Here is an 18,977-nt window from a genome sequence, read left to right as displayed (position 1 = left end):
AAAAAGACAGTAGAGGTTGTTTTTGATGGAACATGTCAAAAAAGCCACAATAAATCAAATTAAAAAGTTTAGAATACTACATCTATACATATGTATAAATTGTAACATTATAGAATCATCCTTGGCATAACAGCAGGAGGATGCTATAACAGCATTTATGTAATGCAGTGACGTCATGGACTTTGCACGGTCTCACCATGAACTGAACATAATAATCACTGGAACACCATAGGATGCATTATTTCTCATCAAACTACAGTTCTGTTCTAATCAACAGTGTCAATGATGAGAAGGAAAATTCACTCTGTCATCACTGTAGTTCGTTGTTGTTTTTATTAAATAATCTGAAGTTAATGAGGCAGTTTGTTCCACTAAACTGCCATTGGCCTTTGTTTATGTCCAGCTGACTTGATTAACAGAGGCAGCCTTCACAGGTCATTTGGGCACTTTTCACACTTTTTTAAAACTATATGAATCTGCTGGACAGTGAACTCAGGTGTTCTACACACTATGCTGGTCTTATAACACCTGCTATCACCAACCTGCATAGCTGCTCTGGGTCAGTGTCCCTGGGAACTGTGTGTCCAGTTTAGACCCCAGCTGGCCCAGCAGACGTTGAGGAGGGGTGGAGCACAGCCTGGCCGGCCAACAGCTTTGTGCTTAATTGAATATCAATCACAACTCACAGGCTGAGCCACTACCCCTCCTCACCTCGGGTCTGCAATTGGCTCACAGGAAACCAACCTGCCAGTGGCCGGTAAAAGCCACTATATCAGTGTCCATTCACTGACAACAATGGAGCTGAATAACTAATGGGCTCTGGCCAAGCTGTTGTGTCTTCCTTGCTTTATTCTCAGAGTAGCTTTGGACATGACCAGCAGCCTTCCTCGGGCCAAACTCTGGACCAGGAAATCTAAAAAATAGCAATGCTTTAATTAAAAGGAACACAAAGATTAGTTTTCTAACCAAAGAAGAAATATACCAAGAGGATAAACACAATTCCATTTGGATTACTTTTTTATCTTTTTTGAGTGATCTGAGGTTAACAAGCTTTAACATTGAGGAGGCCAGAGTTTAGGAAACCAAAATGAAACCAAGAATATTTCTCACCTGCCTGTCAGCTGTCTTCTGTCTGAGTAAGTACACTGTGTCTTTTGAATTCAGTCGCGCAGCTTCAGCTTCTGAAAAGTTGAGGGTCAGAAATCCAGAAATTTGAGGATGTTCCTGTACTGGTTTGCTCTGTGGACGCGTTGAATTCTACTCCTAGAAAGCTGGTACTTGAATCAGTTGTTAATCATCCATTTCTGAAATTCACAATCATCAGCATAACTAGTTCCTTGCTGAAGATTCAGTTGTTCCACATAAAACCAAACCTGTGTCTCACCATCATTGTAACAGATTATTTAATCCAGGTTTTACCAACAAGTATTTAATTAGGGTTATATATATAGTAATTATAGAGCAGAGCATCAAGGCTCCTATACTGTCGCACCAATCCCAGAAGATGCTTTCAACTATATTTGTGGCCTTATTGAAGGAAACTCAATTCAGCTTTATTTATACAATATAGCACCAATTTACAACAACAAATCATCTTGAGGGACTTCACATAAACGTACATAGAAAGCCAAACTAATCCCACTTAAGCAAACTTTAGATTTCAAAAATTAATAATTTATTAATGTTATTTGAACATTTGAATTGTTGTTTTGGTCATGTGTCCATTTTTTTCAGGCATGGTTATAAGATGTTTGCAGCAGTAGAGAAAAGTGAACAGATTTTCATGAGTAGGGGGAACTGTGCAGACCGTGTAGGGGCTCTGGGCTCAGCTTCACACAGACCACAGTAAGGGGTTAGAGTCAGTAACCTCTGACCTTCAGGAGGGGGTAGGGCTCTGGGTTGTCAACGTAGCAGTCCGTGTTGGGGGATACCATGGACACAATAGGTCTCCTCCCCAAGCCCTCAGCCTTCGGTGACCTGACCCTCACACCCTCATCTCCATAACACTAGCTTCCGTCTGCGCTTGGATTGAGACCTTATTAAAGATATGTGGGTATAAGGTAATCCCTCCAACAGCTGCCCATGACCGTGTCCCCAACAACCACCCACTCATCAGGGCTACTCGCTCAGGTTCCATGATGGAGGAGGCCAACAGAGGCAGCCTCTGACCAGACAGACAGGAACACAAAAAGCCTGTGGTGAATGGTGTTTCCTGCAGTGTGACAGCAAAAAGGCTAACATCTCAATCTGTGGAAAGTTCAGGCTAATCCTAACGTGATTTAAACCATGTAAAAGAACAATTATGAGCCTGGTGTAGAAGAATCTAATTCTAATGGCCACACATTACTTTGTGAACTTTCATGAAAGTATTATTTTTATATTAAATCAAAGCTGCATCTCGCTGGTCAAAGGACAACTTTATAGTTTGTTTGCTGGTGTTTTGTATTTTTAGTTTAAAGATATGCTTTTCCTAAACTGAACTTAATACCTTTATGACACAGGACTGTGTTCCTCCGAAGCCAGGATGATTCTTATACATTGTACTTTCTTCTCACCAAATCTTATGTTTTCCCAATGACTGTCCTAACAGGCTTTTTACTTGTATTTCACTAACACACATTGTTGCACCAATTGTATGAACTAAAACCTCACTGGTTAAATGTGCAGAGTAAACAAAACGGCCTCTATTCGCATTATCTATTATTGCTTATTGATCTACGTGACTAGTGGGGACCCTGTTCTGGATCAGGCATTTTAAAGTCTGTATAAGACAACACACTGTCAGAAATAACTGATCTGGGTGCTGATATATGAAAAGCTAATGGCCGTTTTAACTACCAAATAAACTCTCCATCTCCATATTACATACATACATACTTATTTTATACTGTATAGAGCAAATGAGCTCTGGCCCATGACTCATTTCTTTAATTAAATCATCTACTTACTCAGTGTAACACAATAATTAATGAAGAAAGTACAATTTCACTTAGATAAGGAACTTCTAGTTCTTTTATAATTCTTTTGTGGTCAAAAACACTCTACAAGACAAGGCAAAACTGTTTTTGTATGCCTATTATAATTTGTTTGGATGCAAAATGAGAAACTGTAACTAATAACTCCATCCTCGATGTGCTTTACTTAGTTTAATCACAGACACATTAAATATGACACACTGAGAAGTAGCCATGTCTGAGCAAGGAGTGCTTTACTTCCATTAGGGCAAAGGAGGAAGCCCTGAGGTAATTTTAAGGGTTTGTGCCTCCAGGCTATCAGCTATATTAACTTTATGCTGACTCTTCTTGTAAAATAGATACAGAAGGAAAATGAGAGTAAAGAAAATGAACCTATAATATTGCACATCTGATGTGCCCTGATTTGTTAACATTTCAATGAGCATTTATTTACAGCAAAATATTTGCTGTAGTTGTGTGGTGCTAGATTTACTGTAGTCAGTAAATTCAAAACAACAACCTAATGACTTTAAGCAAATTATACTAAAATAATTCATCAGAAATATGTTTCAATGTCATTGCCAGTCATATTTACACAGCCCCAAACTGCCTTTCACATATAGAAATGTTGCTCCAGACCCCCTTTTCTAACTCTGCAAATTTTTTTTTTTGGGGGGGGGGGGTAGACATAAATCTGTAAAGTTCAGGATCAGCAGTCCTGTTAAACAATAGCAGTGAAGGTCTGGGATAGAAGCTTAGACTGGACACAAGCTGCCCCTCCACCCTCATCTACACATCCACCCCCCTCACCTCTGACTCTCCCCTGACCCCTAAGGGGTTCAGGGTTATGGGCACAAGGTGCTGGGGTGGGGGTTCTGGACAACCCTCTTTTATTACAAAAATGTCATTATACTTCTTTTCCCTTTAAAGAAAACAATCCAATTCCATAACTTTTTCTTCTATTACACCAATGCTAAGATCTGGGATCTCTCACAAAATCACTTTGATGAAGAAATTATTGTTCATCATCAAAAATACAGGATTATTTCTAATATTGACCAAAAAACTGCAAAAGGCTGTTTATACATACAGTACAGCATAGAGGCCCAGCATCAGCAATGATTATTACTATCTCACAATAGCACAACGTGACTAATGTTTTAAAGGAGTAACAGGACTTTTAAAAAGTGTCTGACATTAAAAAAAACACTTACCTAAAACAAGTGTTCTCTGACAATAAAGTAGTTTCTTAAGATTTATAAATGTAATAATAATAGTCATATTTATAACAATAATTGCAGCATTGCAGGTTATTGGTGTCACTAATGAAGTTGTCACAAACTATGGCTACAGTAGAGTTTTTTGAAAAACATATACTGTAATGTCCTTTTCAAACATTGGAGCAGTGCTGCTCACTTTTAGAATATACTTGTGTATAGTTGTGACCAAACGATATATCTATCTATATGTAATCTGTTAATACCGAACACTACAAATACAATATGCTGTAATACAGTTGAGTGTATCAATTTGCTTGATTGATTTATTTTCCTTATATAGTGGTGAATGAAGTATTCTGACTATTTACTTTAAGTACCACCATGTAGGAAAACTGCATAATTTGTCTGTTTCACACCAGAGAACAGTAAAATCTATCGGTTAAACTGGATTTCAGATCATTAATCTAATTTTGAGAGGTTGCTATAATTACAAAATAGGTTGCGTCTCACATATTTGTGTAATTTTAAATGTATTCAGTTACATCTCATTCCCCCACTGCTAGCCTTAAAGGATATATGTATAGTTAATTATTACCTTACATCATCACATATATTATCTCTTACCATAATTTAACCTAATATCTGAGATACTATTTAAGCATATGATGATATGCTCTCTTTGAACCACTGGTCTGTAGACGTCATCTTGCAGTTTGTGGTCAAGCTTGACATTAGGTTCATTATCAAGCAGAAATCCCCTGTTACTCTGAAATAGTCTTTAGGAGCCAAGTCTTACTATGACATAACCTTGTGTACAGTATGTCACCAGCTTCTGCTCTGTTATCTCCTGCCTCAACACTGGCTTTACAACCTTACAGTTTACATCAACGTCTGCTCAATATCCGTGTTTGCAGAATGCAAAGTAACACCCCCCACCTTGGGAGCACTGAATTTCATTAGCAGGCCCGAGGGCTCATGGGGATTGCAGGGCTCTATCACACAGCTGACCAGTAGACAGACCCACAACCCTGTGTGCTGGCTGCATCTGCTGGGTGGGAGACATGTTATTAGAAAAATGGCAGATGTTCTTAATGTGATGTGATCAGTTAGGCCATTCCCAGAGTTCATGTGGCAAGATATAGATCTCAAAGCAGTTTGTAGCATGAATGTCAACACATATACTGTACGGTAAAATAAGTATATTTGTCCAAAAATATGACTACACTGTGTGTGTATGCATTTATGCCATGCTTCAGTCCATGACATTGACTCAGAGCTGCCTATCTTAGCCAAAACGAAGATAAGTGCTGTTATTGCCAAACTTAGAAAATTAAAGGTGAACTTCAGTGTGAAAACTTGCTTAACCAGAAACACAACTACTAGATAGCCCAATTACTAAAGCTAATTCAAAGCCAAGTTCAGTTGCAAGGCATTATGTATGGGGATGTAGTGCTTAGTGGTGGCTGGACACCCCTGTCTGTTGTTCAGCTCATAGAAAAGTGGATGCATTTGGTTGAACAGATGCAGAACTCCATGGTGACACAGATGATAAGGCGTTGTGCAGGTTCAAGTGTGACCGCTTCACAGCTGTGAAAAAAACGTGGCAAATTCAAGTGTCCAAGTCTATTTGCATATGAGGACATTAACATCAAAAAGACTAGAGAAAAATGGGGCCTGGAAGTGTCACCAAGGTCATGGAGAAGAGGGGACGTGTGTGACGGACAGACATTTCGTAGCATGGGAAAGTCACCTCCGAGGTGGATGTGAAAGGATGAGAAGAGCTGGGAGGAGTGGAAGGGCTGCATAAGAAGGGGCAGATGGTGCCCTTGGGTGCAGGGTGGCTGACAGAGGTTTTTACAGAGGTTACTGGGGGTTGGGTGCAAATAAGCATAGTCACAACACTATTGTTGCAAATGGTTCGTGCTTCAATGGAGGGTCTGTAAACTTGACCCTAGCAACCCTCCCCAGTGTTCTCCTCCCAAGTTTAGCTATTGTTGCTGCCCTTCTTGCCTAGACGGCTCTCTGGCATTCAGCTTCCATTGTGGCTCACTTTTAGTCATCAATAATAATTTGTTTTGCCATGGTTGGTTTCCAACATGGTTGCCTTCATGTCCTGTTGTGTCTGGAATCAAGGGAGGTTTGTTAATGTGAGTAGGAAAATGGATTGAATTTCCTTTCATTTCTTCATTCTTTGTTTGTGTCTACACACAAACAATGTCAGCAGTAAAGCTGCTTTCCTACAAGTCCAGTTCTGTATTTCCATAGAGTGTAAGGAAGTGTTTCTATGGTACATTAGATTCCAAATGCAGGCATTTTCCACAACTTTGACCAAAACAGCATCTCTGAAAGCAGTTGAGTTACCATATGGCTTTTCTCAGTCTCGTGTGTGTGTCTCATCCTTCTGCCTGCAGGTTGCAGCCTGGCCTCGGAGCTGGCGTTTCTGTTGGAGCCCAGTGATGTGATCGCAGTGAGGGATCGTCCATTAATGCTCGACTGTCAGGTTCAGGGCGAGGAGCCCATCATGGTGACATGGCGAAAGAATGGGGCATCTTTACCTGCCAGCCCACGGGTTCAGGTGTTGGCAAATGGAACATTGCATATCCAGAGCTTTCAGAAACGCAGAGAGGGCAGCGACGCAGATACGGGCGAGTACGAATGCGCTGCCCAAAATCGATATGGCATGCTGGTCAGCCGCAAAGCCAGAGTCCAGCTGGCATGTAAGTGTCTGACACACACACACACACACACACACACACACACACACACACACACACACACACACACACACACACACACACACACACACACACACACACACACACACACACTCCATGTTTTATTGGATCTAACTAATAGATTGACAAGGAGAAGCTTACTTATTAAAGCACCTTGCATAGTTACCAAAGTCAATGGCTTCTTCGGGTGAAAATGAACTCAAAGCAAAATCTCCAAGCCAAATCCCAGAAGCATGGAAGCCAAATAAAACAAAAGGGAATTAATACAGCAAAGATTTCCCAATGTAATATTGGTTTATGTTTTCATTAAATGCTGCTCATTTAATCATGCAGTTGACTGAGCCTCTTAGATTCACACAGTAAGCAAAGCAAATAGCACAGATTGATAAATGAGGCATGGATCAGAAATTGATCTGTTCTTTCTATTTTGGGGAACAGCTTGGCTGCATTTATAATCCAAGTAGCTGCTAAAATATATTTCCAAATATATTCTATTAATTTAAGTTGGACATAACTGCTAAAAGGAGGAAGTTCCTTGTTCTAAATCATGGCTTATGAACGAACCTAGAGTATTCTCCATCAAACTCTCAAATGGAGTTTTTACATATAATATAATTATAAACAAAGAAACAAACATAAAAAACACACCTTGAAGCTGGGATTAAATAAAAAATTATCCCCAAAATATATGCAGTACAATTTATAGTTAAAGTTCCACAGCCACAATTTGTACAGTACAAAGTTTAGACTTCCACATACTGTAGCTAAGTACAGTAACTCGTCTTTATTTCTTTTCCATGTATTTCAACACAGTATCAACATCTTGAGCTGTTGTTTTTGTGGTTTGCTCCTCAGCTCTTCCAAAGTTCCACACCCACCCAATGTCTATGTCTGTGGATGAGGGCAGCGTCGCTCGTTTTCAGTGTCAGATCAATGGAATCCCTGAGGCCAACATTACATGGGAGAGAGACAGAACAGCACTGAACACCACAGATAACAGGTACAGTACACGCATAAGCTACAGGTGACACTGCTGCTACTCTTTCACAGTGAGATGTATTAAATTGAACTTTATTTAGAAACTCACTGCTTTAAAAGTGCAGTATGTTCAGAGTTTTAGTACACAAGGGTCAATATCTTCTGCCCACTGAATGTAATTAAAATGCATCTTTGTCTCCTCTGTCTCTGCCCAGATACACTCTTCTACCAATGGGTATTCTGCAGGTGACAGGTGTCAGGCGAGCGGATGCTGGCATTTACAGATGTGTGGCTACCAACCCAGCTAACACTCGCTACAGCCATGAGGCCGTGCTCAACATCACCGGTATGTGGACAATAATGTTTGAGCTGTTCTCCAAAATCAGTCTGCCCAACAACTTAGTCCTAACCTAAAGACCAAAACATTTTTAATAATTGTCATAGGTGGAGCACCCCGAACCTACAAGGAGCCAGTCATCCTGTCTGGACCCCAAAACCTGACGATTACTGTTCATCAGACAGCCATCCTGGAATGCATTGCCACAGGAAACCCAAAGCCCATTGTTTCCTGGAGCAGGCTGGGTACAGAAACACCATAAACATTTATAAGACAGTAGCAGTAGTAGTCGTTTATTTCTACTGTAATTTTACTTCACAACCCATCTTTGCTGTGTCTGTGTGTGATCAGATGGACGCTCCATTGGAGTGGAGGGTATCCAGGTTCTTGGAACAGGAAATCTGATGATTTCAGATGTTTCCCTGCAGCACTCTGGTGTGTATGTGTGTGCTGCCAACAGGCCTGGCACCAGAATGAGACGTACAGCCCTTGGACGACTAGTGGTACAAGGTAAGGCAGCTTGGAACTGCTGCTGTGTTGTTAAACAAACTATTTAGTCGTCTGTTATTATCTATTAATCCACCAAGCTTCAGTATCAGCTGACTAGTACTGTATTTACTAAGACTTTAGTTGCCAGTGTGAATCATGTATTATGGCTTAAACCATCTTCATGCATGCAGTCACGGATATAATTGTGCTAGATACTCTTTATTTTATTAAAAGTTACATGTCATTTTTTTGCAAAGTCACAAAACATCACAAATGACACAGTATTAACCTAAAACATGGGCTATATGTGACTGTGGCACACATATCAGTTAGATACAGTAGCCTAGCTGTACTTCATCCTCATTACTGTCAGTAGTGAGGATAAACAAGTGTGAAGATAGCTAGAGGATTTTAATGCTTCTGTTATGAGTGAGGTATACTGTATGTAGAGTAGCAGTTTGTATGTGCTAGAATAGGCTAGAAATGACCTGGTCACAAAAAGTGACATCTATCAGAGACTTATATTATATAACATGTGAGTGCAGGAATATGAGAATGACATTATTTTCTGCTAAGACAGACGGCACACAGCAAACAGCAAGAGAGAGCTAATACATTTCTTCTTTTATTACATGGATACACATAGGGTGGGTGTATATGTGGTGAAAAAGAGGGTCAATACTAAAGCTCAACCCTTTTGTCTCACCTCTGCCCCAGGGTGTGTAGTAGAGGGTATAGACTCCGAGTTTGAGCCAGCTGAATGGTGTGGCCTGACACTATTGGGGTGTGGGATGAGGGTCTGGCTCATTCATTACTCTGCAGATGTCCATGTGTCCAAGTCATTTATATATCTCTCATTCTCATTAGCTGCATTTAAAATGGCAGACCCGAGGCCAGCTCAGTTACGGTGTGTGTTGAATAGGAGCAAGTCAGTGTATACTGTAGGTATAAGACACATACTGCATTTCAGAAGGAGATAAACATTTCAGGACATAAATGCACTCTACAGTAAGTGTATCTGAGCCTATCCCAGCTGTAGGTTTTGAACTGAGGTGCTGTAATGAAATTGTGGGAATACAAAGTACAAATGGAAAAGAATTTCTGTACATTTATTAAATAACGTAAACTAGAATATTATATCTAACGCTATTTTTTTTATCTTTCATGTTCTCTCACCGACATAAATCTATATTCATATAATTCCGCTTTGCCGTCATCACTCAATCCTCTGTTCATGTTGTATCCGATTCTTTGACCTGATTAATCAATACCTTCTCCTGTCACAATCCCCCCAGCAGGGCCTGTGGTGTAGAAGAGGAGAATAGCGTTCATCTCTAATATATTCATTAAGCTATTGATCAGTTTGGTGTATTTTCAAATTGAAAGAGAACAAAGAGCTTTAGGCTTTGGTCACAGTGTAATTTAAATGTCATTATTTTGTTGTGAGGCGCTTCATTTCTTTACTCACACTGGGTGATTTTTTTGTCCCAAACTGCATATTATGTGTAATATGTTATTACATTATAATTCAACGTCTCTCAAAATTAGCTCATATATATTGCATTTGTGAGGTGACAGCTTTTAATATTTAAATGTTTTGAGACCTTCAGCTAAAACCAGACACTCCTCTACTCATTCACAAGCACATATTTCATGCCTCTAGGTTATAAAGAAGGATCTGAAAGATATAGGAGGGGTATAAAGCACAGGCTTTAAAATAATTTATGAATAGCATTTCAAAACCCCTTTTTAAATGTGTTTTAGATTCAGAATTAAATGGGGGTTTTAAATTTGTTCTTTTTTCTGTTTCATTGAACTACAGTAGCTGCATTCAATATCTTTGCATTTCACCAATGCTACTGGGAAGCTTTGCAGACATGTGAACTTAGCGTTTAGTCATGGTCACAGGACAAAAGGACACAGGGAAACAATGGGTGTAGAATGGCTGCACTGTGCAAGGGGAAGAAAATGGGGAGTGAAGAATGACCTGCAACCTCTAACCCCTGACCTTGGCAGGAGGATCCAGGGGCATATGTCTGAGCAGTTGGAGTGTGGTCTCATGGTTAATTGGGCCTGGAAGATAAATGGCATGGTGTCACCATGTGGAACAAAACACAAAAGATGGTCAGCCATTTATGTGAATGGCCTTAAACAGGCCCATTGCTCCATCCATTCTCAGTTTTGTTCACACATGTGATAAGCTGCACAATATTATGATGCAGATTTCACAGAATAAAAAGATCATGTATTATATGTGACATGACACACACCTGCACACAAATCTTTCTGGACTGAAGTACAAAATTTAATATCAGGGTCCAGCAGTTGTATTTTATATTTCAGTGACATTGTGCATGTTGTCCTAATGATGCATCATGCTGCATTCATCCCAACTAAATGTTTACTCAGAAGAATTGAGGAGTATGTACTGCGAGCACAAGTGAGCAGTAACCCTGCATAGTCGGCAGGCTAAAGAAACTAAACCTAATAAGACATATGAGGTGAAACTCAAGGTCAACAAAATCACTGATCGATACAGAGTATGGATCGATCAGCTGGGAACGCCTGACACTTTCCACCCAGTTGAAGAACAGCAGAACAGATGAGGGGGGGGGGGGGCAGCTCAACTATGTCCCTTGAGAAATAAGCATCTAGGGCAGTCAAACCAACAGCTCGCACCCAACAATGCTGGAACAAATTTAATCTGCTTCATGTACACTTTTCCTATAGGATGAGTCATCATGATATCATGACTGGTTAGAAATATTTACTCCATTAATGTTTAAAAAATATGAATGCATAATATTTTTAAAACCTATATTTTAAAAGACAGTTTTATGCACAGGAGGTCTCAAGTGTAAAGTATATTAAAATTGTCCCTGATGGTGTCCAAACAGATCTCAGGCTGCAGTGATGAATGTGTCCTTATTGAAATGGTTATTTGGTGACACTTCCCCCTTGGCTCTCTAGGTGGCTGGTTTGGGGGTGTTGGGTCAAAGTGATTTTCAAGGTCAAAAGATCAATGAGATTCTGAGCGTGGGCTAAGACAGGGACATGCTTTACTGCTTAAGGAGCCCATGTGTGTACACATACAGTACAGGTTGTGCCTCTGTTATTGAACCGTGTGTCAGAAGGAGAAGTGAACTGTGCATTTGCATTGCCGGGTTTATTTTTTAACTGAATACTGTTACTTCAGGTTTTCAAATAAATTGTTATCTGTACAGAATTTTGACAATAAAACTTGAATTTATGGTCAGCAACTCTATGTTTTCTAAGACAATAAAATTGTACATCAGGAACATAGAGTATGTACGGCATAAAGTATACATTTTAGATTCATAATCGTTTGGATAGAGGTGCATACATTTATTGGACCTTTAAAAATACTTATACTTATATAATAACTCATTCGGTTTCTGCACGTGTCTTCCTTGCTGTTTCTTAGCACCTCCCGAGTTCCTGCAGTGGCCACAGTCTGTGTCCAAACCAGCAGGGGGCAGTGCTGTGTTCACCTGCGTGGCCCAGGGCGTTCCTGAGCCTCACCTGATATGGCTAAAGAATGGCAAGGTCCTGACACCTGGACAAAACATCAAGCTGACCAACAACAACAGGTATGTGACTGGTGAAACACCTAATCTACTGTAAATCGAGAAAACTCAATATTTATTTGACAAATAAACAACAAATAACTGGGAGTCAATTGTGTCAGAACTGCATACACGTTTGGTTAAAAAAAACTGATGCGTGACTGACAGTGGCCTGTTTGTTTGCAAATAGAAAAGTAAAGCAGTCGTGTGAAAAAGAAAAGTAAAGCCTTAAATTTAAAAGCTTATGAAAAAATAAAACCTAATAGAAAAAGAAATGACTGTTTTTCAAATGAGTCCACCTGAAAATAAAGCCTTGTCAGCCTTAAATAAGGCTGGAAGGTAATGCTACGATGTGACATGCAAGTTCAGTTGTAAACAGTACTGGCACTTTACCTCTTAATATTCCCACCACATTGTGGTCTGTGGTAGGAGTGAATCAATGCTTGTTCCACTTGTTTGTGCAGCACTCTGGCTCTGACCCGCATCAGTTCAGATGATGAAGCCATCTACCAGTGCATCGCAGAGAACAGCGCCGGCACCAACCAGGCCAGTGCTCGCCTGGCTGTGGCCCATCCCAAAGATCTGCCCGCAGCACCTGAGGGCCTCGCAGCCAATGCTCTATCCACCAGCACTGTGCAGATCACATGGAGCCAGCCACCTGTCGAGATCACTGACAACATCATTGGTTATGTCCTGCACATCCGCAAAATAGGAGGTGAGTGTTCGGACAGTGAAGTGAAATGTTTTTTTTTCTAGAGATAATACCTACGACTACATCTAAATAACTATGTGTGATTCAGAGCCTGACAGACTGGAGCTGCAGGAAGCCATTAGTAAAGGTGCCTTCCAGCATGATGTGACCAACCTGGAACCAGCCACCACTTACTCTTTGTACCTGAAGGCCTACTCTCCACTGGGGGCCAGCCAACAGTCACGCACTATAGTGGCCACAACACAAGGAGGCGGTAAGAACATGACGCACTGACTCAGCCAGGAGGTTCCATTCTGATAATTGATAATTAACATGTAATTTCCCAGCAAACAATGTCATTCATTTCCTAAATTGTATCAGAGTCAAATACAGTACATGGACTATATACTGTAGCAAACAGAGCTCACTGGATGAAAACATAGTACAGTGTATATGCCTATACAGTAGTTATCACAACTGAATTCATTCAGGATGTGTTGCTAGGATTTGTAGTAGTTGTATGCTTTTTTTCATAATAAATATAAACTTGAATCTATAAATAACTATAAAAAGTTCAATAACAATTTCATCAAAGATTTATTTATTCTTTCTTTCTTTCAAACCTGTATAATGCATCAGCTGGTTTGACTTTCCAGATTATGAGATGATAGAAGAGATCACATCAACTGGGAGACAATACAAAGCACACACAGAGATTTGAACTTAATTTGAAGATTATATATAATTTAAATTAAGTATTAAAATAAATTAGTTATAGTATGTACAGTACATGCCTGTGTAAGAATAATACGAATAATGTAGGAAAGCCTTTAATAGTCCCACAGTGGGGAAATTCTGTCTCACAACAGCATAAGCACAGGAAAGAAAAGTACAGCAACAAATGAAATATGTATGTGTACGTGTATGCTCCTGTAGTGTTTCTGCAATTAACTTGCACATTAAATGTTTAATGGCTTGTCATTTCTTTAAGAGGGGAACTCAAATCTGTCCTCTGCTCTCCACTCAGTGCCAGCTGCTCCCACCTACTTCACCAAGGTGATGAACTCCAGCTCCATGCAGGTCTTGTGGGAGCTCCCTAGTAAAGCAGGCAAGGCAGAGGGCTTCAGGCTGTCGTATCGCAGGGTCCCTCATGGTGAATTCCAGGGGCCCATCCAGCTGTCCTCTCACACAAATGCCCACACTATTTCTAATCTGGGTAAGTTTGAATAAATGAGAGAGACTTCACACACACTGGTTTTCATCTTTTACAGTATGTCTTTGTCTTTGCTTATTTATGGTGTCTGAAATAGTTGCACCAGCATGTAGGAGGTTGTTCCTTCCTTTATCCATCAGTGAAAAAAAGATTCACCTGTATGCTGCCTGCTAACCTTTATTCTGTACGGGGCTCCCTGTTTCAGAACACGGAGGAGTGTATGAAGTCAAGCTGGTGGCCTACAATGGAAATGGGGAAAGCGACTGCTCTAAGAAACTGGTGTCACTGGCAGAGGAAGGTGTGGTCGAGCAAAGTACAGGTGGTTAATTCTTAATTCAAATGCGTACAATTAAACCATAATCAGCCTTAGTCTAATATCATTTAAGCAAACCAAGAGCTACCGTCAAACCTACATACCACCAACTGTCACCAGACTGAGCAACGTCTGCTTTTATGTTTCCTTGTCTTTTACTAGAGTTGCATTTCTTTTCTTTCAGGAGACAATGCTCCATGTCAGTGCAAGGATGGAGAGGCCTCCCTGGGCAGCATAGTCATTGGCATCCACATTGGTACTGCCTGCATCATCTTCTGTGTGCTCTTCCTCATGTTTGGATATCGACGCAGGTACATACTGTAGCATATTGTATATTATCCATAACAGGCAGTATGTGTTATATTTGCTGTAACACATACTTGCATCAACTTATTCAGTAATGATAATGCAGAGTTGGGCAGAACCTGTTCTCATACAGTATGTGGAACTTGTTTGCAGTCTGTTTTGCAGTAAAGGGACCCAGGACAGCTGGTCTGTACCGAGGAACAACACAGGACATACTAGCAACCTGAAAGATGGCACGAATCGTGTAATGGGGGATTCAGTGCCTCAGGTATTCATGTTGTATTTTACACGCCAAGTCCATAATAGATGGGCTGGTGGAAAATGAACTCATCCACAATCACGTCATCTTATATTTACTCTTGCATCTTCATCATAGGGCTTTGCTAGACAGTTGTGAAGTGTTAATCTAATGATAAAGTAAAGAAAACAATGTATTGATGCAAGACTTTTCTGGAGCTCAGCCTGTAGCCCTGTACAGTAGGACCCTCTGCACAGGCTCCTTGTACCGTTGATCTCCCCATTGTCACAACTAAACAGTTTTTTGGAATAAAATTTACAGTTCAATTTGAGTCTAATTTATATAGCATAAAAGTATAGTGGTAGTCAGGGTCAAGTACAGTCACATTCCATCCCTGAATGAAAACTGATTACTTGTCTTTGTCCTCTACCAGGTTGTCTGCCCAGGACAGTGCCAGGTGGTCATTGAGCAGCACTCATCAGGTTTGCCTAGCATGGACAGCTAACACTGGTCAGCCCATCCATTCCATTGCCTTTCCCCCCATTGCATGCTAAAAACCCAAGCCCCTATTAATGACCATCTCTTGTGGCCTTTATTAGGCCATGCATATTGAAGTCCCACACCTTCATACCTACCTCAAATCAAAGTGTATTGCCTTTATAGCATGTGTACCTACCATATGCATGTAGAAAGAGCCTTCAACAAAATGTGCCACTCCAGATTAAACCATGTCATTTTGTCTTTTTGTGTACACCACACGTGCTCATTTTCCAGTGGGGGTCTGGGCTGTAACCAAAATGTTGTATTTTTCAGATCTTCCCTGGTAAAATGATGTGTGGGAATGTGCACTAAAGGCCCCAAATGAAACCAAATATTGTCTCCTGACTATGACATGCCACTTAATCTGCTGTGGCAGAACTTGCCTTCAGTTTCTCTGCAATAAGTAAGGGAAGAATTATAGCAGCCTTTTTACGCCTTACAGATCTTTTATATATGATTGTACAAGCCATTTAGAAGAACCACAGAAACCAAGCGTTCATATTCAGCTCTTATACACCCTATAGCTGTGCACGTCCAAAGAAATCTACCTCTTAGACAAATGTCTGAGAAATGTAACTGAGGTTCTACCTCAGTCCAAAGGAACATCCAATACCAGTGCCAGTGTGCTGTACCATGCAGGCTGTCAACCAGATGAGTCCATAGAGTGCTCCCAAGGATGACTACCATGGAGAACAAAGCTGTGGCAACACCTGAATTCCACCACCACAAGGTTTAAGCCCTGCTACTACTGCTTCTGAGGGAATGACATGAGCCTCAACAACCCTCTGTTCGCAGTCCTAGAAATATATCAAGATCAGAGATGTGTGGCTCCTTTTTATGACTACAGTATCTGTGACTTTCAAATGTCCAGTGTCGACTTCCAAAGACTCACTTGTGCAGAGGACATAGTCAGTTGAAAAACTGGACTGAAGAGTGCGTTGGGCGCTTTTCAGTTTTTCCTATGACACCTATCCGAGGAAACAAGTCTGAATTAATTCATTCTTGTTTTACCTGCACAAAGTAGATGGCATACTGAACAAAAACCAAAAGACAACTGATATTGTGCTGCCAAGTTAACTCTCCAAATACCAAATAGGTCACCCTGGGACCTCAACGACACGAGATGGTGGCAAAAGAGTGATGCCTGCTGGAATGTCAGCCTATCCAAAAAAGTTCTTCTATGAAAACCAAGCGGAGTGATACCCAAAGATATAAAAAGTGTGATGGTTTTCTTTCTTTTAAAATTTTAATTTGAATAGAGCTGTTTGAAAGGGGTCGCCTGACTGTAAAGTGCTTTAACTGAACCCAAACCAAAAAGAATTTAGCTCATGATTTGATTATGTTTTTTAAATAATATCTTTCATGTTGTTTTAGTTTGGAAGTCCTTTCAGGTGCACCCCTTCAGTATTATTTTGTTGATCCTAGCATTTAGCTTTTAAAGAGAAACCAAATGAAGATATCAGATATTTTGGAAAACTTTTTTATGTCAATACTATAAGGAGTACTTGCTTTCTTTTATAATGTAGAACAACTTTCGCCAAATATTTAGCTGTCTTAAGAAATTACATAACCAAATACCTCTACATTTTAACATTTGTATAGTTTACCTTTTTTATTCCACCATAATCAAAGCACAGAAACATTGTTTGTTCATGTGTGTGAATGGCTAACAGTATAGGAGGACCTTGAGGGCAAAAGCTTTCGGAACAAGTCAGAATTTTAGATTCAGAGCACCTCCCTACCAAACTGTCAGTAAACACATAAGCTAGATTTCAATGGTAACCATAGTGGTAATATCTCATACAACACTAGTGCTCTCTTAACCATCTAATGAAACATCATACCAAATGTTGCCTTTAACAACAAAATTAATGCCCTTAGGAGTGAAGGCCATGCTCCAAGTACAGTATGTAGTGGCAACATGCTAGAATTAACCTGCAAAAATCAACAGTACTATGTGCTAATTGTTGTAAAGCATATGGAAAAACAATGTGTTCATATTGTTACACACAGTATAAAAACATACATTGTTCATAGTCTGCAAATTATATGAAACTAAATGAAAGAGAGCTGGTAAATGTTGTATGAGCCATCAAGATGTCTTATATCTAGTAACATGTCCAATATATCTTTGACTGGAAATAATTGACTGGTTGCAATTACAAGTACTCATATACTGAATGTTTCTTGAAGCTTTCATGCTCCTTAACGTTCTGCTTACCCTCTTGTGCCACTGTTTTACACTTAGACTAAAGCTTTTCTCCTCTTTTTGTTTTTACACAACTAAAAGCTGTTGAACCAATGCAATACCAAAAAGTGTAACTATAATGAAAGACCTAAAACATTGACGTGTTTATGTAGTGACATGTGTGTAGTGCTTTAAACTAGTCTTTTAAAATAGAAAGCAGTCGCGGCTTCGGTGTTTCTTTTCACTTGGAGTCTTTTGTTCTTCCTGCTGTGCACAGGAAAAGTTGCCAAAATGAGTGTCTGCTTTTTTTTGAAAGTATTGTTATTAGAGCTGAGAAATTTAATTATGATGATTTCAAATGTTTTCCATTTTTTGACATTTGTAAGAATATGAGAGCTTGTTACTTTGTTGGTCTTCAAGCAGTGAGTTTTCCTGACCTGGAAAAGTATGACTGGACATTGTTTTGAAGTCAAACTTGTGCCCTGAAGTGCCAGCAACCAGAGAAAAAAAGTAGTTTAATAGAAACTGGCTGCTAGTAGCAACAAATAACAATTGCTTTAATGATGACAAGTGCTTTTCCAAACACAACTGCAAACATAAAGCTTTAACTCGTGACTGAGGTCCTGGCCTTGGTCTTAGGACAAAATAAAGGTGCTTGGAGAAGTGACTAGAGAAAGGCTGCAGCTGGAGTCAGAGATCAAGCTGGCACATTTTATTTTATATAACTTGTATACCTGCTAGTATACAGAAGTGTACTAGTAGTGTTTTGGGGGGTTTATGTAATCTGATTCATTGATGTCATTATTTATTTACCATGACAGGACTTGACAGTAGCTCTTGAAGTAATGAAGGTACATATACAGCAAAAACTGCACTTACAATTGATAAAAACTGAAATGTACTGTGTATTTGTGTTGTGTTGTCATAACACTAAGGTTTTTAAGCCACTCTTCTTACCCACTTGGTCAACTACATATACATTAAATATATATTATCTAAACAGATTATATTAATATTTAATTATACTGGGCTAAGAAAACAGCAATTTTTAATTCTTTAACACTAACTGTATCAAACAGCTTGATCTCTGTGTGACAGCAGTCTGCCCTATCAGATGTGTTCGAACTCAAGTTGTCTCACATTTGCCTCAAATGCCTGAAGCCAAATAAAGACATTTTACATGTTTGC

General features: G+C 39.8%; 1 protein-coding gene across 1 annotated transcript; it reads left to right on the top strand.

Annotated features, from left to right (window-relative positions):
- The first annotated feature begins 715 nt into the window (after positions 1-715).
- Positions 716-18,823, top strand: si:ch211-57n23.4 (immunoglobulin superfamily DCC subclass member 3). Its single transcript, XM_041072841.2, has 14 exons — positions 716-1,136; positions 6,586-6,891; positions 7,765-7,909; positions 8,103-8,233; positions 8,332-8,469; positions 8,576-8,734; positions 12,159-12,324; positions 12,765-13,015; positions 13,101-13,265; positions 14,019-14,207; positions 14,410-14,523; positions 14,702-14,828; positions 14,977-15,091; positions 15,495-18,823. Exons 1-14 carry the CDS (start codon positions 1,088-1,090, stop codon positions 15,564-15,566), a joined length of 2,127 nt encoding a protein of 708 aa, XP_040928775.1. The 5' UTR covers positions 716-1,087; the 3' UTR covers positions 15,567-18,823.
- Positions 18,824-18,977: the final 154 nt, after the last annotated feature.

Source organism: Betta splendens, chromosome 11 (assembly GCF_900634795.4).
Source record: "Betta splendens chromosome 11, fBetSpl5.4, whole genome shotgun sequence".
Lineage (NCBI taxonomy): Eukaryota > Metazoa > Chordata > Actinopteri > Anabantiformes > Osphronemidae > Betta > Betta splendens.
The sequence above is the reverse complement of the archived record's forward strand: the minus strand, read 5'-3'. Positions and strand labels throughout refer to the sequence as shown.